This window comes from Carassius auratus, chromosome 41 (assembly GCF_003368295.1).
Source record: "Carassius auratus strain Wakin chromosome 41, ASM336829v1, whole genome shotgun sequence".
NCBI lineage: Eukaryota > Metazoa > Chordata > Actinopteri > Cypriniformes > Cyprinidae > Carassius > Carassius auratus.
Window position 1 is genome coordinate 18,451,861 of NC_039283.1, and position 24,405 is coordinate 18,476,265.

General features: G+C 37.6%; 1 protein-coding gene across 2 annotated transcripts in view; it reads right to left on the bottom strand.

The window, feature by feature from the left end:
- Nucleotides 1-24,405, bottom strand: part of LOC113059164 (semaphorin-6D-like) — a 71,558-nt gene that overhangs the window by 34,040 nt on the left and 13,113 nt on the right. For both annotated transcript variants that reach the window (XM_026227448.1, XM_026227449.1), the window contains 5 exons: nucleotides 10,038-10,234; nucleotides 3,759-3,873; nucleotides 3,243-3,300; nucleotides 1,342-1,398; nucleotides 217-318 (listed from right to left, as the gene is read on the bottom strand). In XM_026227448.1, coding sequence (XP_026083233.1) covers nucleotides 217-318; nucleotides 1,342-1,398; nucleotides 3,243-3,300; nucleotides 3,759-3,873; nucleotides 10,038-10,234 — 529 coding nt within the window. The remainder of the gene's footprint in view (nucleotides 1-216; nucleotides 319-1,341; nucleotides 1,399-3,242; nucleotides 3,301-3,758; nucleotides 3,874-10,037; nucleotides 10,235-24,405) is intronic.

Consider the following 24,405-nt stretch of genomic DNA (forward strand, 5'->3'; position numbering starts at 1 on the left):
GACAGGATACGAATTCATTTCTGAGAAGCAGGGTATATACATTTTAGAAAAGGCCTAATATCCAAATTAATTTTAATGCTGACAAATGTAGGTAAACGTGTGCATGTAGACTGTCAGTTCTGATTCTTTAAAAGGGAGCTTTAGAAACCTGCGCATCTGTAGGAGGCGTCTACAGTGAGTAAGTATGTGTGTGTGACAGAAACAGACTCATCATACCTTGTAGTTGCGACATGTTGGGTTGAACGCATTGGTTCCACACGCAAAGAGTGTTTCATCGTTACGTGGCACCAGCACTTTGATGTAGTTGTAACACTCATCCTGTGAAAGACAAGACACTGGCTTTTACACACACTATATATATATTGAAACACACACTTGAAGTTTACACTGAGCATCATTCCTGACTGTCTTTTCCCCTCACTTCCACATACACAAATTACCATAATCCCTATGCTGAGCTCCAGGATCTGACTCGCTTCCTGCAACTCAGTCTTCAACCAACAATGATATTATAGAGCCTGTGTGTTCACAAATCTACATGTATATGCAGCGACCCGTGGAGAGTCACTTAGTCTAGGCCCAGACCATTTACTGAACATCTGATACATACTGACCACAACACAGGAACGTGCATTCTTGATCTGCCAAGATCTAATCTGATTGGCTGCCATGAGGATGGCATGTTTTTTTAAGGATGCAATTTTTTTTCTGACTGACAATTACATTTATGTTATGGCCAATAATTGATAAACCGATATCTATATGAAAGTGAAAGTCGTGACATTTGCCAAATATGATTGCCCATACTCGGAATTGGTGCTCTGCATTTACCCAGTCCAAGTGCACACACACACACACACAGCAGTGAGAAGTGAACGCACCGTGAACACACACCCGTGGGCAGCTATAGATCCAGCGCCCGGGAGCAACTGGGGGTTCAGTGCCTTGCTCAAGGGTACTTCAGCCGTGGGTATTGAGGGTGGAAGAGAGCACTGTTCATTCACTACCTCCCACCTACAACTCCTGCAGGCACAGAGACTCGAACCTGCGACCTTCTGGTAACTAGTCCAAGTCTCTACCCATTAGGCCACAGCTGCCTTATATTAAAATTCTATACTATTTTGTCTAATAACATTTAAAATAAAACACCAAAACATCCTATAAAACATTTTAAATGATCTATATGTGTTGTGGTCTCTTCCTGTCTATGTTGGTTGTTTTTTCCCGCATTGTGGACCAGACCTGCCGTTTAGATGAAGACTAATAACCACTAAACGCAACAGTTGCTGACTTCTATCACAATTGCAGGGAGGAAGTGAAATAAAAGGGCTGTGTACTCACGCTGTTTTTCCCCCTGACTGTGCATTTCTCCACATCCTTGGTCTTCCATGTCAGTTTCTACCACACAAACAAACAGACAATCATGGGCTCATTGCTATTCACAACAGCTGCAAAGGGAAAAATTCATTTACTTCAATATCATAATAAACACATAATAAACATAAAAAGGAGAAAAGAGAGTTAGACGATGAGGAGTGAGCAATAAGAAGGGAGAGAGAGAGAGATCCCTGAGGTTGTTAGCAGGCTGTGTTCAAGTGTGTGTGTGTGTGTGTGTGTGTGTGTGTGTGTGTGTGTCCGTCCGGGTGCTTGCTGGTGTCAGAGATTTACTGGGCCGCCCCATGTGAGCCCACCCATCAGGAACAACAGGCAATCAACACCCACACACACACATACCGTGACAAGCTAAAAACAACACTCTCACTAACACAAATATTTGCTACAGTGACATCTTACTCTCAGCAGTTAAGATATTAATGTCAGAGAGACCCAAAAGACAAAAACCAGAAAGCAATCTCTCTATGAGCAGACAGTCACAATTTCCTTTGTCATTTAAACCAATAAGTATATATACTTTAACATTTAGATCTCAAGTTAATTGGTCTCTTAGAAGGGGAAAAACAAGAACAACGTTTATTGAATAAGGTACAAAAATTAATGAAAAAAAAAAAAAAAAACGTTTTTCTTTTCTTTTTCGACAAATGTTAAGTGCTTCAACCTTTTGAAATTGTAAGTGAACCTCAGGAGGTGAAGCTAAACTCTATATGAACAGTTTTATTCTCCATTCATTTTATATGAAGCCTGTAATTCACTATTATGAACATTTAGTAAATAGGACATTTTTTTATTTGATTGTAAACAACAAATAAACAAACTGCAGTTTGGACAGAGTTTTGAGAAAAATAAAATAAATAAATAATAATAAAAAATGTTTGGGTGACAAAATATTTTTGTAATTAATATTACTAATTGACCAATTTTATAAATATATATTGCTGTATAATTTTAGTTGTTTGATAGAGAAGGTCAACAGTTCTGATGTGGGACAGACCAAATATTTCTCCATATTTTATGTCAAAAATCATTAAGATATGAAGTAAAGATCATGTTCCATGAAGATGTTTTGTAAATTTCCTACCGTGAATACACCAAAACCTAGTTTTTGATTAGTGATATGCATTGCTAACTTTAAAGGTGATTTTCTCAGTATTTAGATTTTTTTGCACCCTCAGATTCCAGATATTCAAATAGTTGCATATCAGCCAAATATTGTCCAATCCTAACAAACCACAGCTTATTGTATAAAGCCCAATTTTGAGAAACTGAACCTTCTGAATGGTTTTGTGGTCCAGGGTCACGTATGTAATTACATTAAATGAATAAATAAATAAATTAAAACACCAAAATAGAGCACGTTTGTTGAAAATGACAACCATCCATCTACAGCATGCTACCCATTTCAGCACAGGTTTCTGTGAAGAGGCTTTTTAATTAATGAAACGCACACGCAATGATCTTAGCTAATCACAATCAGTCATCAACCTATAGAAATATTACAGAATGTACAGTTGCATAAAGAGCCTATTTAATTCTAAGTGTCACAAAGAGCAGAAAATGGTTCTGTAAAACTGAATTACGGCTGTTTTTTAGTGTTAAAGACCTTGACTAGCATTTCAAGTGAACCTCAGGGAAAAACAGACACTGCTATAAAAGTGTGGAATATGCGTCCTTTAAAGCCACCATAAAGAGAATTGCTCATTTGAAAAATGGGATCTCTGAATGGTCCTTCCCCAAAGACGAATAAAAGTGAATATTCCAACATCACACATTCACAGCACCGATCTGAGAGAAAGAAAACCATTAGAGATGACTGAAACAGGAAGTTGAGAAAAAGGTGAGCTTACCTGTTGGGGGACGATGTGCTCCGCTGAAGCACTGAGGTTAATGGCAAAAACGTGATCTCTACAGAGACACAGAGAAAGAGAGATAGGAATGACAATATTCTCATCAAGGATTACTGCAACTCAGATTCTTTCTGCCAGTTCTTTCAATAAATAACAATACAGTGCCAATAACACCTTGAGCTGAAATGAAAGGTGCAGAGGACAGCTAAAACGAGAGAGAGAGAAAGCATGAGTGGTGAAGAGACAGACAGACAGAGAGGAAATAGAAGGGGTGAGAGAGGTGTAAGAGAGCGAGTGAACATCCATCTGTCTGCAATCCAGGTCTGAATGAGACTGATTGGCCCAATCACACGACCCTTATCATTAGTGTGCGAGTCTTACTGCTGCAGGCGTCTGGATAAACAACACTAGTGTGTACCGATCAGGAGATCTGGAATTCCCAGTCGATGTTGCATCTTTTGAAATGTGTGTGGCTGTGGTGTTGTGTGAGTGTGTGACTGAACTGACATGACATACCTTGCAGCAATGTAGACCATGTGATTAATCCGCAGCATCCTCTGAAAATCCAGTCCTAGCCTGGCGGTGTCGTTATCTGACATGTTCCCCTGGAAACTGGGGTACAGGTAGGTGCCTTCATGAAGGAGGAGAGAAAGACTGGGTTAAAATCAACTGGAAATGCTCACTGCCTACTCTGATCTCTGTGTCAATGATGCACCTAAAGGATATTCTTATTTTAATAAGATTTTTTTTTTCGAATTAAATGTGATTTGTTAACTACAAATAAATGTGTAAATCACATCATATTGTATCTATACTTCTTAGGATTATTCATAAGATTTTAATAATAACATTCTGGTTGGTCAAAAAAAAAAAAAAAAAAATGGAATCAGTATTTTGCTAATTAGTCAACTTTGCAGTTAAAAATAAATAAATAAATGAATACACTTGAAAATATAAATGTGTCATAATTTTTACAAAAAAAAAAAAAGAAAAAAAAGAAAGAAAATATTATAAAAAATGATATATTTTAGGCAAGTAGTTTGTTTTTCAAAAACCCAAATAAAAGAGATCTACAGCTTAGGTTAGGTTTATTTTTCATTCTTTTGAAAGAAGTCTCTTATGCTTATTCTGGACAAAAAATATATAGCATAAATAGTAATTAAATAGTATTGTGGCAATATTATAACGATTTAAAAATACACTTTTTTTTGAAAATATTTTAAAATGTAATGTATTTTTGAGAATTTATCAGCCATTAGAAATCAATTAAAAATGTTGACAATCATGAATAAGGTACATTTTTTTTGGAAATAGTGATATACAGCTGTTACATTAAAAAAAATAAAAAAATAGTTATATGAATGCATATATTTAGAAGGGGACATGAAAAGGGGACATGACACACAATTTATACATAAAACATAAAACATGAACAAAAACAATATAAATTTCTAAAACAAATCTCAATAGTCACTGAAATGCCAAGAACAAACAAACACACTTGCACAAGTCCGTTTGGGCCCTGGAAAAACAAAACTGCATCCATTCTTCCCTTAACGCTGGGTTCTTTGGGAAGCTGAACAATGTTAGCTTTTCCTCACAACCAAATACACACTTTTTTGATGATATTGTTGATTTTGTGCTAAAAACAAATGACAAATCCTTCTCGAGCAACTCTTGTGCAGTGCCACCGACAACTTCCATAACTCAAATGAAGCAGGCTGATGGGAAGCTCATGTTCTTCTCGCTCTGGATGATGTGCGCACACGCTCTTCTGGGAGAAGTGCCCAAACAAGGATTTATACCCTTTATGATGTCATGGCGGGCCAGGCTTGAAAAAAACTTTCCGAAACTTATACAAACCCTGATTTAGTGTACTTTAGTGTACTGTTTAGCATCAGCCCGCTCCTTTAAGTCACATTTTATGCAATTTTGCTAATTTTAAGGACATTGAAATATTTTTTTTATTGGAAAACAAGACAGAAAGTTACAATTAAAAAAAATGTAAGTAAAGAATTAAGAAATGTTAAATTAACAATATTTAGCATGGAGGTTTGATCCATTTATTTCCTGTCTCTTGTCTGGGGATCCCCACATATCAAAAAACTTTTCATGTTTATGATTCATATTACAGATCTAATTTTGCTTCAAGCAATGTTGATAAGTGTTTACACTCACAAACATCATCTGCTAATTAATCTCATTTACACTTAAATAGATTAATTTCTAGCACAATGTCAAAGATGAGTCATGAGTCACTTTGGCTTGCTCTTCTTTCACAGAGCCTTCACTTTCTACAGTGACCTGCAGGGCCTTTAATTTGCAGGTCTGTTTGGACAGTAGCAGCCACAGGCTGAAAAATATGACCTTGGGGTGAACAGAAAATCTGAACGTTTTAATGATTCCTGTTACTACAGTTATTCAGCGATTATGAAGCTGTGTATTGTTAGAGTTCCTCTGGAGCTTGGCAGACGACAGGTGGCTGCAGCCAGAAACTGACGCTCGCTCTGATGTTCAGGAACTACAGCAAACAAACATGCAAGGGTTAAACTGGAACTGAATCTTCACTCTCTTCTCAAAGAAACTGACTTGGCAAACACCATAATCTGATCTCGGCAGGATCATCACTCAATAAAGCTCACCCAGAGTGTCTGCATCTCAACATAGAGCCAGAGCCAATGAACCAGTGATATGAGAAAGAAAAATCAATCCACACGACCCTCATAAGTCTGAATATCACTGCATGAGATTATTTGAGAAATCTCAGCTTTGTTCCTCAAAATAATTCAAGATTATTCTACCAAACTGCAGTTTTCCATTTTAAAGGCAGGAATACACTTTTAAAATATGTACTTAAATTTTAAAACAATAAGCATCATACACTCGCTGTAAACAGGCATCGTACACTAAATGACTTTCAAGTCGTCTAAACTCATCCAGAAACATGCACCTTGGTGCTAGGAGATGCATGACAAATAAAAAACAGCGTTATAATATCAAACATGTTTCAACTACGTGATTTTCTGTGAAATCTGCCAATTCCAACTACCCAAAATCTGCTGAATGACAACTAGCATCAACTCCAGCAGACTGCAGATTGAGGCAAACATCTGGGCAGTGTAGTGTATTACAGCATATTTACTAACAGGTCTAATTTATATTTTTATGCTGTCAAGACTCAAATACTCTCTGGATGAACAAATAACCAAAGTTTGTATTCCCATGGCAGGTGTGAATAACACTAAACTAGGGATGTAATGAAAACATAACAATTCTTGCCAACATCGAGAAATAAAAAATAAATAAACACAAATAATACTTTCAAAAAAAAAAAAAAAAATTATATATATATATATATATATATATATATTAGGGTGTAACGATACGCGTATTCGTATTGAACCGTTCGGTACGACGCTTTCGGTTCGGTACGCGGTACGCATTATGTATACCGAACGGTTCGTTGGAGTAATTAATTATATTTGAAAAAAAAAAAAAAGAGAGAGAAAGAAATATAATGATATGCGTTCAACAAGGTAGCCCAATAACCCAAACAACGTAACAGGCAACGCCCCTGACACTCCCGAAGAAGAAAAAAACACCATCTTATATGTTTATGTTAGGCTACTCAGCAGGCGCTCGCTCACTCAGTACGCGCTGAAGGCTCGTTGCAAAATAGCCAATGCGTTTAACAGACTAGAAATGAGAAGATCCTCCAATAACCAACAGGTCTGGTGTTTGGGTGCACTTTGGATTCCCTTTAAGCTATAATGGTGATGGCAAGAGAATGGTGGATAAAAAAACAACGGTATGTCGCATCTGCAACATGACAGGGTACACCAGCTGGAAAAAAAAAAAAAAAAAAAAAAACGCCAGCGAGAATATCTGGGATATATGCGTCAGTACTATCTGGGAAAAGACGAAAAAAAGGAGAAACATGCACGCAGCAAACTATCCCTGCAGCATTTAGACACTAGTAGCTTACAGGGAATCCAACCCAAACACCAGACCTGTTGGTTATTTTAGGATCTTATATTTCTGGTCTGTTAAATGCATTAGACATTTTGCAACGAGCCTTCAGCGCGTGCTGAGTGAGCGAGCGCCTTAGGGGCCGTTCACATATCGTGCCTAAAAACGCATGGAAAACGCTAAGCGCGTCTTTCTCCTGAGGCGTCTGTCTTTGCTAAGCAACAATGACGTGCTCTCTCCATGAGACGCGGAAATTTCAGCGAAGGATAAATGGATTTGCAGCTCTAAAAATCGCTTGCAGTAGCTCTGCTACTGAATTTATTTCAAAATTGCAATCCATATACAACTATGATCAGCTGTTCCTTCATCTTGGCTGAGCTCTCAACGTTGTTACGGGAAAGGATGAAGCTGATTGGTTGGTTCTTGTCACATGACCCGCGGTGCGCTTGCGGCATTCTGAAAAGTTGAGATGTTTTTACATTTTGCTGTATCTAAAACGTATCGAACCGAACCGAACCGAACCGTGACATCAGTGTATCGTATCGAACCGAACCGTGAATTTTGTGAACCGTTACACCCCTAATATATATATATATATATATATATATATATATATATATATATATATATATATTTATCAATACCAATATATTGTACTCAAAGTATCTCTACTCGTAGTAACAGTGATTTAAGTACATATTAAAGTTGATCACACTGTATGACATGAGAAACCATTTGTATGGATCAATTTATAGCACAAGTTTCTCAAACCCAATTTAATAAACATGGATGCCAACAGTGTGAACAGAGACACAATGATTTGTTAAAGCTTGTTTTCCATGTTTTGTTAAAGTTGCTGGTTATTTTCCACCTGTTATGTGTGGGCTGCACAAAGACCACAGGGCTGATGGGACCATCGATGGGTGGAGAGAGAGAGAGAGAGAGAGATAAATATGCAAATACACCTACTAAGAACTAGTTGTTCAGTTGACTTCTGTACAATGAAAACCCAATTCAACAATGAAATTAACTCCTGAGAATTAAGATAGTGACGATCACAATCAAATTATGCATTAAATATGTGTCTTGTGTACAGAAGAAAACTGAATAACTAGTTGTTAATGCAGTTATGCCAGTAGCTGACAGCTCTTCTGAGGTGAGGTGTTAGAAAAATAACTGAAATTGAGGTACCAGTCTTGACTCATTTGCATATTACGAGATGGTCTCTGTGCACTGTAGCTGCTCCCACCATCCCTGTGCTGCAGAGCAAACCTTACATTACAGTCCAAGCCAAACATGTTGTTGCAAAGCATCACTTTGACAGGCACAAACAAAACACTGCTTGTTACTGTTGGTTGCATGTTGCAGTTGTCATTGCCCTAAAAATATTGTGTAAACAGGACAGTATTTAGCACTCAGAAGAGGAGTGACAACCATATTTAGCTACAGTATGAATACGGATGCGGCCATCTAATGGGCTTAAAGGTTACAATGTGTAGAAGTTGTACAACTGAGCCAAGTCTCAGGATGTAAAACCACACATACACATATGGCAAGCACATAAACACACACAGGCGGAAATGGTTGATGAATGGGTCTCATTACTCGTGTGATGTTCTTTTTGGAGAGCTCTATTAGCCCCAGCTATCTGTACACCAATGGCTCGGAGTCCAGCTCTCTCAAATGTGGTCCAGTTGTTTCAGCAGAACAAAGGACGCTGCAAAGCTCCCGTATCTGCTCGAACATGATACCCCGAGCCTCTCCTGCCAATCATGGTACATCCATGCTGAATTCTGTGTTTGAAAGTTAAAATTATAGGAAATGAATGTGAAAATGGGACCACAAGCTACAGCAGATAGCAACTTTAAGAACCCACATGATTTATAGTTCAACCAAAACAGAAAATGCTGGCTTCTGTATGATTTTCTGTACTTTCTTCCGGGGGAAAAAAGAAAAGAAAAGAAAAATGAAAAGGAAAATAATAGCTTTAAAAAATATGTAAATAAATAAAAGACGATATTTTGAAGAATGCTGGTCAACAAACAGTTTCAGTTTCCATTGGATGTATAATAAAATATATTTGGTTTCCAAACTTAAAAATACTTCTTTGTGTTCCACAGAAGAAAGAAAACGTGTTCTGAATGTCTCACAACCCAGCCACTAAGCCACAACTTCAACTAAATCAACGTAAAATAACACTTTTTGGTTTTCTAAAGAATTATGAATAATATTTTGCTGGGTTGTATGGACTTTATAAAAATGAGTTGTCCACAAAATATCAACATAAAACAGTAAAGACTTCTATAACACTTCATTTGCAATTGAGTCGGCCTCTCCATACCCCGCTGTTTGCTACACAGCCAAAACTGAGGAGTTTTTATTTGTCAATTAGTAACAACTTCACAGCAGCTTCGAGTAAAGCTGCTCTCTCAGACCCAGCGGGTTTGGAAGCTGGGGAGTAGCGTGGGGAGAAGAATCAGGATGGGGTAGATTATGGCTGGGAATGGGAAGGTGGAGTGAGGATGGACTTGGCAGCCATGGCTGCTGATATACGTATTTGGCATGTGAAACGCGTTAAGCCTGCCAAGACCTAATTGCTTGGCAAGAGGTTTACTTTTCAAACTCTGGATACGGTTAAATGCGCCTATTGCAATATATCTTGCAAGATAAAGCATTCATAATTCCAATTGCCACGATTGAATTATGAAGATGTGAAAACAAACTGAGGTTTCAACACTATTTGTATGTCTTAAGTTAAAAATAAATTGGAGAAATAATCTCACTTTTATCCCAGGAACTGCTGGTGTTTTGTAGTTTTATACTTACGTTCACTACCGACGGTGCTGATGGGCTCCAGGTCCTGAGGGAAGGGCGGCGCACCATGGCACAGATGTTTTAGGCAGGTGAGGGTGAGCATGAAGGTCAAGGCCAAGAGGGGCCGCGACCCCAAAATCACCAACCTCATTTCAGCTAGAGCATAGAAGTCAGCCACACAGCATGACCCAGAGTAGACTGAACACCACCTGAAAAGACAACAAATAGGAACGATCATTACAACGGCCGTTTTAAAAATGGTCACTGCGAACATCACTAAAAATAATTTTTGTGTTTCTACCTGACTGAACAACTTGCACATGTGACTGAATGATTTTGAAAGTCATTGGCATGTAATTCAAAACCTGTACGACTGTGGAGACAAAAGGAGAAATTTTTGAATTTGCGCTAGCTGCTCTTCTACATCCAATTACAATGATAAGGGGCGATGATTTTAAGCTTCAGAAAGTGTTGTAAAATGGTATATAAAAGTTTCAGAAGACTTGATTCACATGTACTGTACCACTTTTAGGATACTATTATGGTTATTTTGCTTCATTTTTGAAGCTTGAAATAAATGTGAACTACATTGGAAAATAGCAACTAGCGCAATTCTTCTTTCTGGAAGAAATAACTCAGATGGGTTTGTCAACAAAGTAAGTAAATAATGAGTGAATTTTCACTTTTACCTATACTTTCAATTAAATGTTATATATTTAAGCACCCTGAAGTCACAGATTTAGACAATGTTTCTCTTATTAACACGCTCAATGTAATAATGGAGAAACGGAACTCAGGAAAGAAAGAGAGATGGACTAAGTGAGTGAGAACACAAGGTTATTTTATATGGGCCCCAACCTGGAGGGCACCTGGCTCATTGACTCAAACTGTACAGTCTTTCACAGGTGACTTGACTCAATTAACCGCAAAGGCTTCTGGGATGCCGTCTCAGTCTGTCAACTTTTACACAAGTCCAACAGGGATGGATCAAAAACTTATTTTCAGGGCAATGGGAAAAATTTAAGTCTCCTGCCAAAGAGTCCTACTGAAAATAGGCGGAATTATTAATGAACGCTTTTAATGTTTTCATTAGATTCATAATTGACTGAGATACGGGCATTAATGAGTTTAGCATCAGGTTATTCTACATAATACAATGGCCAAAAAAAGAAAGGGACAGGGCAGTGTGTGCTTCTGACGGAGCATATGCCACACACTTAGGAAAACAGATGCTCTTCTGTAACTACTACAGCACAAAATGTGAGACAGTAACTTCCCCAGACTGAGGCTGAAAGGATCATGGGGTCGTTTTTATATGGAAACAAACAAGGATCATGACAGATATGCACAAATTGTACCATCCGGATGTCTTATGACTGCAGAACCACAACCAAAGCTGTGTTGCTTTTCAAGGAATTGACGATGGGGAAGAAATCATGTGAAAACGTATGAATACAGTGTAAAAATAAAAAACATTTAAAATTTTCACCAAAAAACAAAAAACATAGCACCAATTGTATGAGATAAATTACACATTAAAGTCTAATACTTAAAGTCCTGATAAAAATTGAAATAGCAGCAGATCTTTCTTCCACATTGTGAAGGTCATCCAAGTGAAATGGATTATCAAGCAAGTCAAAGTCGATTGTAATGTGAAAATTATAAGAAAGGAGCAAAGTTTAGCCAGACAAATGGATTGGCATACATTAGAGTTAAATCTGTAATTTTGGAAAATCTACTTTTGACATTTTGATGAAAAAAATACACGGTCATGAAAAAAAATGTATGGATGAATAGTTCACAATGAGATCAATAATATGCATTTAATAAATCGATGAATTTTCATTCCACACCGACTTTAAGGTTAGCGTTTAGAACAAATCCAAAAAAGGATTTTAAAAACCTCAAAGGAATTAGGTCAAATTAATCCTTAATAAACTCCTGCCTTAATAGTTTTCAATATAAAGATGTCCCTTTTGCTCAAGGCGAAGCACTCTTTGGAGACCCAAAAGTCTGAGACCTCAGCGAAGTCGCACAGATAAGACCAGACAGCCCATTCCTCCAAGCTGCTCTCTCTGCTGCCATTAATACATGCTCCAAATGGCATCTCAATCAGCACTCGAAGCTGATGTGAACAGTGATAGAACTGGGAAACCAGTGAACGTGTCCCTCAATTTATTAAATGACCTAAATGGATTTGGACTTAATTACTTCCCCTCAGCTCACTCTCTCAGTCTCTGTAAAGCTCTGCAAATCACAGCCAGCCTTAAATAAATCCAGGTTCCAGCAATGGTTTACAAGTCTTGGCACAATGATTCTCAAAGTTGGTTGAGATGTTTTCAGCCAAGTTTTAAGGCAGCATAGCATTTACTGTTCACAAAGAAAACAAATCACCTTAATTGTGTAATACTTCTACTATTTGCTTGACCGTATACCAGATGCTAATCAATAACATTGACAAGACTTTTTATGGTATGCCAGTCTGACTTTAGTTAAAGAATGAACTTCAACCACAAAGAGCAGTTGAGGGGTAGATAATCTTTCAAAGCTCTGTTAAAATTCTTTGCAAACATTATGTACAGACACAAAAAAACTGAAAATACTGCACTATAGATTAGTTCAAATCAGAACTTCAATGTGTACTGATTTTAAAGTTTGGAACCAAAAGAGAGTTCAATAATTCAATAATAGAGATTCAATAATGGAACGGACATTAACTAGCCAACAATAATTTCGTTTGTCACACAAAGTAGTCTTCCTCAATGGGGGAGCTTGACCCACTCACAAGGTTTCCCTTTGAGCTCAATTAAAATCTCAGGACGTTTTGGTATAGGCTTTACAGTATAACTGTAGAAAACTGTTAATTCCAAGAATTTATATGTAGCACACCGCTGAGTTTAAAGCCAAATCTGTCTAAATCAGACCACATCCATTTACATTAAAATGATTAACCAGAAAATGAAAATTTACCATTTACCAGTTACTTATTTTGGTCCAAACCAATATGACACTTCATTATTCTGTAAAACATCAAAAGAGTGGTTTAGTAGAATGATGGAGCAGCACTTGTCCATGCAATAAAAACGGACGGGGATAAATTAAAAAAGCAATAAACACCATAGAAGTTGTACACATGACTTATGCACTACAAACCAAGTCTTGTGAAGCCATATGATATTTGTGTAAGAAATTGGCTGAAATAATTATTCACAAATTTTACAGCATTGTCACCATTCACTTTTATCGTACAGGACACAGCAGTTTGGACATTCTGCTATAGTGCTATAAAAGTCATTTAAAAGTTTGAGGTCATTAACATTTTGGTTGTTGTTAGATATTTCTTTCAGATTTTTTTTATTTTCTATAAATGTTATAATCATTTACAATGTTACAAATATTTATTTTTAAAATCAGTTCTTTTTAACTTTCTATTAATTAAAGAATGCTTAAATCTCCAAGTGTTCCAAAAATTATTTGTCACCACAGGAATAATTAACATTTTAAAATATAATAAAATAGAAGAGTAATTTGAAGATTACAGGGCTGCCCTCAACTATGCTAATGAGCCTTTAGTTGCCACAGCACACTGGCAGTAGTAATGATGATGAATGTGTCAGGGAAAAAATTTGTCAGAGATGGCAAATAGCGCATACTGTTACTTTCATTATTTTACAAAAGCGCAAAGATTTGTTGTTATAGTGAGTGAACACAAATCAACGTAGGGGCTTAGATTGAGCGGCCATGTAAAGTTGTTACTACTTATTTCAAATGATAAGCTATTTGAAGTCGATGAACGATAGGTGAGCATTTGGATGTACTGTATTAACACAAAATCCAGCTGTTAACAATCTGTCTGTCAAGGATTGCATGACCTCACCACTTCCTGTGGATTTTTTTTCTGTGACTAAGGCACTGATAACATTTTTGTTGACCAAGCCTCTTCTCATCAACTAAAAGTTAGTCTACTATTAGGGGGGAAGCCCTAATTTTTCCACAAAACGATTTTTATTTATTTCTTTATTTTGAAATCCTACCAATATTACCATACGTGTTTCACAAAAGAAAGTCAAAACTTGCAAAGCACACCGAGTAGTTTACCACTTGTTTTCCAGGCAGGTGGCATAATGTGTATGCATGTTTGCAAACTGTTCGCATCTCTCTTGCTCTTCTAATCAGTGTGCATTCATGTGGTGTTTGAAGAGACGCAAAACACTGATGAGCAGACAGCTGTCGATATGTGACTAAACCCCTGCTTATCCCTCGCTTCCTCCACTGGGTCAGCGCTGGCTCTCAGTTGGCTTGATGTGGGCAGGGTGTTGTGCCCCATTGCGGGTCCTCGGAAAATGAGGTAGAGTTGTTTCAGTGGCGGGGAGGAAAGAGGTCACACTGAAGTTTGAGTTTGGAATTGGAATTGATTATCCAACATTCATTTGGATTTACCAACAGCTCCTTGGCTCACTGAGGGCTCCGTGCATCACTCCCTCTCTTTCTGCACTTAAAAAAACACTTGCAGAGGCCAAAACGGAAATCTTGATGGGAAGAGAACAGCGGCTTTTTATAGCACGCGACCTACACCGTTTTATCGCTTTTAAAGGATCTACATTCATTTACAGGTCGACTCTGTTTAACAAGCCCAGCTTTTATCACTGCTGGCTCATGATTAAAATTACGATTAAAATCTTACACGGATGAATTTAAATTCCATCAGCGGTTTAATACCTGCTTAAGGGAACATCAAGTCAGCCAAGAAGTGAGAGAGAAACATGATTTTTAATTCAAATAAGAGTTAGGTACTCTTTAATGCGATTCACCCCCTTTTGTCCCAAGCAACGCATAAAAAGGACACACTTCGCTCACTCTCCCTGCCTTCCACTCTGAGACCCTTTCACACCCTCAGAAGCAGAAATTGAATGAGTCTCCTCTCTGTATACATGGTCCAACATAATAAAGTCTGGTGTCCCTGGGCTCCTCTGTCATTTCAAACACGATTAAGCACATTAGTGCTCTGGCTCTCCACAGCCCATTACCCAGCAACCCCGCTGTCAGGGACCCACAAGTAGCTCTGAACAGGGGCAGAGGCCAGACTCTCCCTCACAATACTTATTGAGATCCTAGAATCCAGTTGGAGATTCTAGAACTTCATTCTGAGTTGGTAAGATTAAAAATCCCTGCATGTGTTCAATGAGCCATCTGGAACCCTTGGGAAAATAGTTGTCCGATGATGAAACTGTTCAGAACATTTCCACCAAAAATAATGCAGATCTGGGATGGAAAACAGGATTTGAGATTAATTCGGTAAGGATGTATATACGTCCAGTAGTTGTCACTCTCGAAGTTATCGGTATTGGCAAAAATTGGATGTTTATTCATGCAACTCCTTAGTTTTATATTTAGATTACCTGTATTGATATGTAACACACACTACAATAACAATTAAATGTAACTGTTTGTAAATCTCAAAAAAAAAAAAAAAAAAAATTCATATAGTATATTATACATGGACATACATATACGTGCATTCAGGCACGTTACCAGTCTCATTTCAGTGGAAAAAGGGTGTGGATGTGCTCTAGAAGGTTCTGTCCGCAGATAAACACAGCTGATTAGTCTACATTATTGCACTAGCACTTTAAATTATACGCTTCAACCCTGCAATGATGAGAAAGCTGCACTGAATGCCTGTTTGTCACACACAGATTGAGGCTAATTGCTGCTGAAGCATACAGACAGCATCCGGGTCTCTGGGCAGGAGAACAGGAGCCGACTCCATCCTAATGTTCCTCACACAAACTGGAACAAATATGCTGGCATTTACATTTAGCCAACATGCTTATTAAACTTGCGTAGCATTCTAGGTATAATCGTTTCACACATTCCTCGTGAATCACACCAATGATCTTGGGCCTGTGCTACTATTTGAATCACTAGAATAAAAGCAGTTTTTCTGAGCTGGTGAGCTAAAAAAGGCTGAAAGAAAAAGTGAATCACATAAAAAAAAAAAAAAAAAAAAAGGGACAAACATGAACTCTGGTTCATCTTTAGTCTGACGAATGAGCATGTCAGGAACTGATCAACAGCTCTCGAGAAAAACAAAAACAAATAAATTAACGAAGCAGCTTATGGGCTCTTAGTTAGAGGAGAGAAAAACAAGCAGGAACCCATAACACAGTGTGTGTCTGTGTGTGTGTGTGACTTTCGCACCACAAAGAAGACATTGTTGATTTGAGACCGCACCCATTGGCCTGTTTATTCAAAAACAACCAATCACTATCACAGACCTGTCCCATGACATCATCACATGATCCAAGGGTCACCTAGCAGGCAGACGTGTGCATCAACAGATTACAAACCTCTACCCAGTTTTGTTTTTGAATCAAAATCAATTAGGTCAGTATTCAGGTAGGAATAGCTCGAGCAGGCTTTAAAAGGCCAGATATTCCTGGCACATATTCTGACTGTGTTTTAAACCCTGATCCAAATGGCTTCCTTTGTGCTATCAGTCATTTCATTCGCCATTTCACACACACACATATATGGACGCACACACAGGAGCCCCCTAATTAGATTTCCAGTGACTGACCACCCTGCTGTTGCTGGGCTAAATTAGAATTGGACTTAAGGAGTGTCGGGCAATTATTGAGGGTCTGCCCCTGCAGAGCAGATGACGGAGAGAGAGGAGAGAGAGGAGAGAGGGGGGTGGGGGGGCACATCTGACAGCACAAAGTTAAGGGGCTATTATCACGCCTCATAAAACAGACACACTCGCCCTCATCCCAAGCCACATATTTAAGTATTAATCTACTCTGAACAATATCAGTGTAAGATGGGATAAGAGCGGCAACTTTGGTAACCATAGGAACCCAAAAAGATATTAATATACAGACAATACCAGTGTGGCAGCCAGCAAAGTCTTCTCAAGAGCATAGAGAGAGATAGACAGAATGACAAACAGCTGACAGACTGGAAACACTTTGACCCCCAATTGGGATTAGATGAAAAATGCAATGGAAGAATCCTCACTGGTCGCTTCTCTCTCCCTGTGCGTGCCAAGGTTACTGTAGTCAAGAGAGACAAAAAAATGTAATCTGTGTAAAAAAAAAAAAACAACTTTTGTGGACAGCACTAATCTAAAATTATAAGTTTGCAACAAAATATATACAAAAACTAAATAGCAATACAAATAGAGAAAATGACTGATTTATTTTTATTCAATTAATATCCCAAGCTTGACTACAAACTTCTGACTATTTGCACATAAAAATGAAATAAAATATTTGCTAATTTGATCAAAATGGTGATCCAAAAAAAAATAAAACAAAAGTACTTTCCTGTTAACTTTGTACTGCTCTCTGGGTCGGGCCATCTGACACGAGATCTGAGTGGATCCAGTACATACTGCTGAATCATAAATGTCCCAGAGATGCCAGATGCTAGAAGTAGCAGTAATGGCACATTTTATAGCTCATTCCGTTGACAGCAAGTACTGCAATATGCTGTGTTATTGAGACATTTTTAACATCAGTGTTATTATTTTGAGTATGGTGCAGTTTTTCATGAGTATCAGGATGAAATGTTAAACTATACTGAATCTCAATAAATATATACATAATACAATAATAATAATAATGTGTTTTTTTTTTGTTATATATTTAAAACTAAAGTGATAAACCTACCTAAACAAACTGACTGCTAAGACTGCACTGAATCAGAGGCATCTAGTGTCATGGTCTGTCAGCAAGAGGTCGTGACTTTCTCACTATCAATGCCAGTCAGCCAATCCCTGAGGAAAAAGCGATCGGCTCCGGCCACAAGGGTTCTGCCTTTTTGACAAGGTCAGTTCATGGGAGGAACAATGCCGGGGGGCCGCAGCGGGCTGTGCTTACTGCCTCTGCTGGGAACGGTGGTGGGAAGGAGCACAATCAGTCTTCATTCAATTCCTGCTCATCCTATTTCCCGCTGAAATTCCAAGAGGACTGGCTGTCAGCATACGTCAATGTGCATCTCGATTAGCATGAAAGTTGGCTTGTGATGCGTCACATTTTGCCACGTACCGCTCAGTGATGCATATGACACCCATCGTGGCAATTACTCTCCAACAGACGTTTTGTGGCTACATCCTGATAAGCATCAAACAAACTTGCAGCTGAACTGACGCTTCTCTCTTGAAACGACATCTCCAGCCAGATGTCGACCAGACATCAGAGAGGGATCCGTGCCAGCCGCCAGACAGTGGCCGTGTGGATCGATACGAAAACTGCCGGGACTCTCCTTCGCTGTCGCCAAGCCAGGCAGACGGCATTAGTGGAGCGGCACCGATCTGTCCCCTGCTTGCCTTGCGTCTATTTTCATCAGCCTTCGGACTTGATGCAGCACACATTAATTTTGCAAATCAGTCATTCCACCGGAGAGGAAAATCAATTCAGCTTTTCTTTCCCGAGGATGACCTGACGGCAACCTCTTCTAACAGAAAGTCCAAAATTATGCAGTCTTCCCTGCAAATTGTTTCACATTCTTCTTTGACTTTTAAAAGTTATGAATGTAAAATGCGCTCTTTTCTTGATCTCCCTCCTCTCTCCCCCTCTATCATTAATATTTAAGGTTGTTATTTAGAGGCATTACCTGTCTCTGTATTGACAGAAATTGGAGCCGTCGTCCTGCGGCGGGTATTATAATTGGAGGGCGAAGTGTATGTGCTGGTGGAGGATGAGGGAGGAAAACACGTTTTTCCCTCAAAGTTTTTATGTGCAGGTCTATTTTTACTATCAATTCTGCTTCTTAACACACACACACACACACACACACACAAACAGCCTAGGGGCCGACTGCTATAGTCTTCACGGATGCACACGTAGACTTCCAGGAGTTCTCCCAGAGGATCTCATGGAGTGGGTGGTTGTGTGCAGGGGTAAGTGAAGATTTTGGGAGGAGGAACTAGAAGAGTCTTGATCAAAGAAATGCAGTGTAGGCTGTCGAAAGCTGCCCGACACTCTCTCTCTCTCTTTCTCTCTGTTTAAGCAAGCACAGCATGAAACCATTCCAATTAGATAGTGATCCAGAGAGAGAGAACGAGAGATCAGGTCTGATCTCATAAGGAGACATCAGGACACCAAAAAGGCTTATACGACAGTCATTCAACATACTCCATTCCAATAAACACAGTGAGATTTGAGATGCTGAGCACTTTGATTTGTTATAAGCTGGTGCTGCATTTCTGCATTTAGTTCAGTATTGATGTAATGTACAGAACAGAGTAAGATGTGTGGATGACAGCAAGCTCAGTCCTCTGTCATCAGTGGTGTTTGGTAAGTGTTTGTGCAACAGACATGATCTAGAACCCATGTGGTTTGTTGCGTAAACGAGGAAAGGCAAACAATAAAACAGGTCTGAAAAATCCCACAAACTTTCATTTAAAAGGTACTTATGTCGTATTTAAGAACCAGAATGTTCTAGCCACTGAGGAGTAAGAAAGTGGAACAAAATGTGTGAATGAAAGAAAGAGTGTACAAAACTAATTGTGTATGAAAGAAAGAAAGAGGGCATACAATGGAAACATCGAAAGGAAGAAAAGAAAATGTGAAAGAAATTGTCAGGGTGTCTACAGATATAAAGACATTTTTAAAAGCACCATTTTCTGTTTCTGTGTCCGTTTTCTCATGATTTCGATTGATCTCGATCATGATTTTTCACGGCTGATTCTGATTTTTCTTTTCTTTTTTTTTTTACAAGCCAGCTCCTATACTGATCACAATTTTTTTTTCTTTAAGCAAATTTATTTGTTGTTTATTTGCTCTATAACAGGCAAACTGGCTTAAAACAAAAATATCTGTAGCCATTTGAAATTAGAGGCATTAACTGAATTAATTATTAATCCTGAACAAAACAAAGATGCTACACATACAGCAGGAGAAGTTTTTTTTTATGAATTCGATTGAATAGTATCAAGATTTAAGGCAAAAACAGAATCGTCTGACTTTAGATATGTGAAATTAGGGTATATAAGATACCTGCACAAAACAAAAACAGCAGACAGACTGACTGACAACTCACTGACAGCAGGTTGAGCTTAAGGAACAGCAGCAATATTGTGTTTCCTTGTTCACCGCTGTAAACAAAGCTGCGCTGTGCAGCTTACAGGTGCAACTCAATAAATTAGAATGTCGTGGAATGTCAGTAAATGGTGGAACTCGTGTAGACTGAAGTAGTTTAAGTATTTGGTTCTTTTAATTGTGATGATTTTGGCTCACATTTAACAAAAACCCACCAATTCTCAACTAATTAGAATAAATTAACAAATTAGAATACTTCATAAGACCAATAATAATAATAATAATAATAATAAAAACATTTTTAGTGAATTGTTGGCCTTCTGGGAAAACATGTTCAATACTTTTATTGGCAGAAAAAAAAAAAATCTGAAACAGTAACTGGCCAAATTCCATATTGCTGTGATATATAAAAGTAATATCGCACTTGCAATCTTGTCGGTGACCTATGGCTGAATCACAGATCCATTTTCTTGCATTCAGTACAACTACACTCTTGCTCGTGTGATATTACTTAAGTATATAATATTCCCATGTGTCTCTATATGGATAGTTCAGTGTGCACCAGCAGGATGCACAAAAAATGTGTGTGTGATCGAAAGAAAGACCCCTGGGTGCACAGCTAAGGCATACCAAGCTCAGCGCCTCTGTGCCTGCCTGGTGAAAAGGATTTGGGAGGTTGAGTTTCTTTACAGGCCACTGATGCTCATCCACACACACACACACGCGCTCATGCAGCTGTGATCAAACACCATGCTGTGCTGGACTGACATGAGAGACACACACACACACACACACACACACACACACACACACACACACACAGCGCAGAAGACTCATGTCATTTCAGGATGGTTAGTTTCCTGTGACAGGTCTGTACCCAGTTGCTATGTTTCAGTGCTCAGCAACTCTCACACAAATAGCTCTAGGTGTTACCATAATTTATTTCATGATTCCATTACGTTATTTACACACTTCTACAAAATATATCTTGGTATTTCATTAAACGATAAAGGAATGGAAAAGAGAACAAGAGAGACACAAAATCAGTGTAACAGACTCTTCTTTAGAAGATTAAACTCTTCATCAAACTGTCCTCCGCTCAAGAAACACACACAACACACACAAAGCTCTCAATTTACAGTCTCTCAGAGAGAGCTGAGTTAAAGATGTTGTGGTTCGCTCAGACACTGACACTCTGACACAAAGCGACAGGCGATAAATCACATCTCTTTCAACTTAATCTGAGATTTATACTAACCAGCCATGACCAGCAAAGTCTGTGTACAGAATGTTTATGTTTTTCAGTAAAAACAATCACCCATTGGTTCAAAACCCCCAACAGGGACATGTGTTATTACTATATTATTCTATTTATCCATCCATCCATCCATCCATTAATGTTCATATTGTGGTTAAATAACAAATATGTTGAAATGGTCATACCTGTACATTGCTAAACAGTAATATTTTGGAACATTATTACAATTTAAAATAACACTTCCGTTTTAATATATTCTAACACTCCTGACATTATTTCAGTCTTCAGTGTCACATTATTATTCAGAAATCATCGTAATATTTAGAATTTGTGTTTAAGAAACATTTCTTACAATTACCAATGTTGAAAACGGTTATACGGTTTAATGTTTTCATGGAAACAAGATTTCAAGATGTCATGATGAATAGAGGTAAAATTTTCTGACATTTTTGCTAAATGATCAAATCACTCAAACAATTTAAGTGACCCATGCTGGCAAAATGTGTCTGATTGCGCACAGGCTAATTAAGAGCTACATGCAAGACAAGTGGAAAAAAAATAAATAAATGTGCAGTTTTTTTCAAATTTGATTTTTTTCACAAAAATAAGTTCATAAAGCCCTTGTCTATTCTCAATGCTTAACCTAATAATTAAACATCTTATTTTGTCTTATATATGTCTTAAGTGAACATTTAGTTAACTGTTGGGGAAAAACATCTGATGTGTAACTTAAAATTAGATCCGTGCATTACAGTAGGTGTTAATATATAGGCCGTCTGTCTCAATGATATTCAAACTATAAAAAAAGAGGGAATCAAGTATAAAAAATACTTTATTTATAATGAATACACGAAAGACTATAAAGTGATATTTACATTACATTAGCTGTTTGTTTTCCTTGAATTATTCTGTTTATTTTCATCTTTGTTTTTTATAACAAATATATATATATTATGATTAATATAGTTATTATTATCATTAAAAGAACTGGAACAAAAAATGCACAAAAAATGCAAAAGGCCCTCTGAATCGTAATCAAATTCAAAGAGTACAAATACAAAGAGAGAGATCACAAAATAAAGCAAGAGAAAAATAAAATAAAATAAATGCATTTAATATGAATCTATATTCCTCACAAAGCAGCAAAGGCCTCATCAAACAAACATGTCTTACATTTTTTATAGAGGTATTTCCATAAATAAAATACTGCACTTTAAAATTCACTGTGGAAATAAGTAATACTTGATGCCTTGTTCGGACACTGTCCTGTTGAGAAAGGTACAGTTCATGCTCAAATATGAGCTGTTGTGTATGTGTGTGTAGGCGAGTATATCTTCTCTTTGAAGCCACTACCTCCTGCTGCATTCACCATTTCAAGCCTGTGCACTCTGACCTGAGACCAATCTGCCATTTTCCCATCTAGTTCTAACCCAAAGAGTATATTACCAGTGCAGTATTTACAGCGAGCTCTCAAAGGCTCAGGCCACACAGCTGTGTAAGGGACCCCTGCAGGACGGGTCATCAGGCCATATGGTCACAAGGTCAGTTTCCCCTTAATAGACGTCCACTCAGCAACTCAGCATATAAAAAACAGCACCAGTATCAGCTATATGAAAGGCAACCAGCTATGAGTTTCCCATGACCTTATAGTTGTTTGTGATTACTGAATATTTATAGAAACTTAAAGACGATGAACAGTGGATTTTCAATTGAAAGTCAGAAATCAAATATTTGATTTAATCTAGTAAATCTATGAAGTAAATGAATAGATTATTTAATCAGATGGATATGCACAATTGTTATATATATATAACACGGCTCTGGGGAAAACTTGATCTGGATTGGTCAGTCGCAACAATTTTTTGCATCTTATTAGGGTTTACATATATTAGGGCCGGGAAAGTTAACGCATTATCGTGATTTATAGATTAACGCTTACAATTATTTTATCGTGCGTTAACGGCTCTGCATACACATACACACAAATCATGGATCACAGGAGGGGATGTCCCCATTCAAATTATTTAGGCTAAGCATCAACATTCACAAACTACTGTCCATTGTTATTTTTAACACAAAAGAATGCAATGAGCTCGTAATCATGGAACGATCACACTATTCAAACGAACCAGGCTTTAGGGGACCAACACGTTCCGGCACGGTTAAGATCGCCTAGTGTGAGCACACCCTAATTATTCTCCTGCATCCCGCACACACGAGTCTCTACCTGCCCATCAAGTGTTTTACCCCACGCCGCGCTCTGCTGCGATGGGTCCTGCGATCATGCCTGTCTTTAATAGGAAGGTGCCTGTTAAAATGTTATGGTCGAGGCTCTGTACTCTGACCATTACTTGTTTTTCTATGACAAACAAAAATATATTTTCTATAAATATGTTAATGTCCTGAGTCCTGACAGTGACAAATAGCTTGTTTTATATTAAATAAAATTTAATTACATTAATGTTATAAGTTGAGATTTAGGCTACAATAAATATTTTAACTACTACTATGTAAAAAAACACTGCTGTAAAAAGTACCTTATTTGTTTAAAGTAATTGCAAACCAAATGTTATAGCTGAAAAGTGCACAATACACTACTTTTGAATACATTATTAGTTTTGTGCATAATGTGATTAAATCACAGACAATAATGATTAATTGCGATTTAATTTTTTTTATTGTTGCCCAGCACGAATATATATATATATATATATTTACATTTAGTCATTTAGCAGACGCCTTCATCCAAAGCAACTTACAAATGAGGACAATGGAAGCAATCAAAATCAACAAAAGAGCAATGATATACATGTGCTATAACAAGTTTCAGTTATCTTTTTAAATAATATAATAAATAAAAAGAAAACAGACAGAATATAAAAAGAATAGAACAAGCAAGTTAGAGGTCTTTTTTGCTTTTGGACAATAAATGAAAAGAAAAAGAATGCAAACATATTAGAAAGCTAGTTTTTTTTAGAGAGTGCTAGAGTTAGAGGGTCAAATTAAGATGGAAGAGATGGGTTTTTAGCTGATATTATATAAATAAATAAATAAATAAATAAATAAATAAATAAAT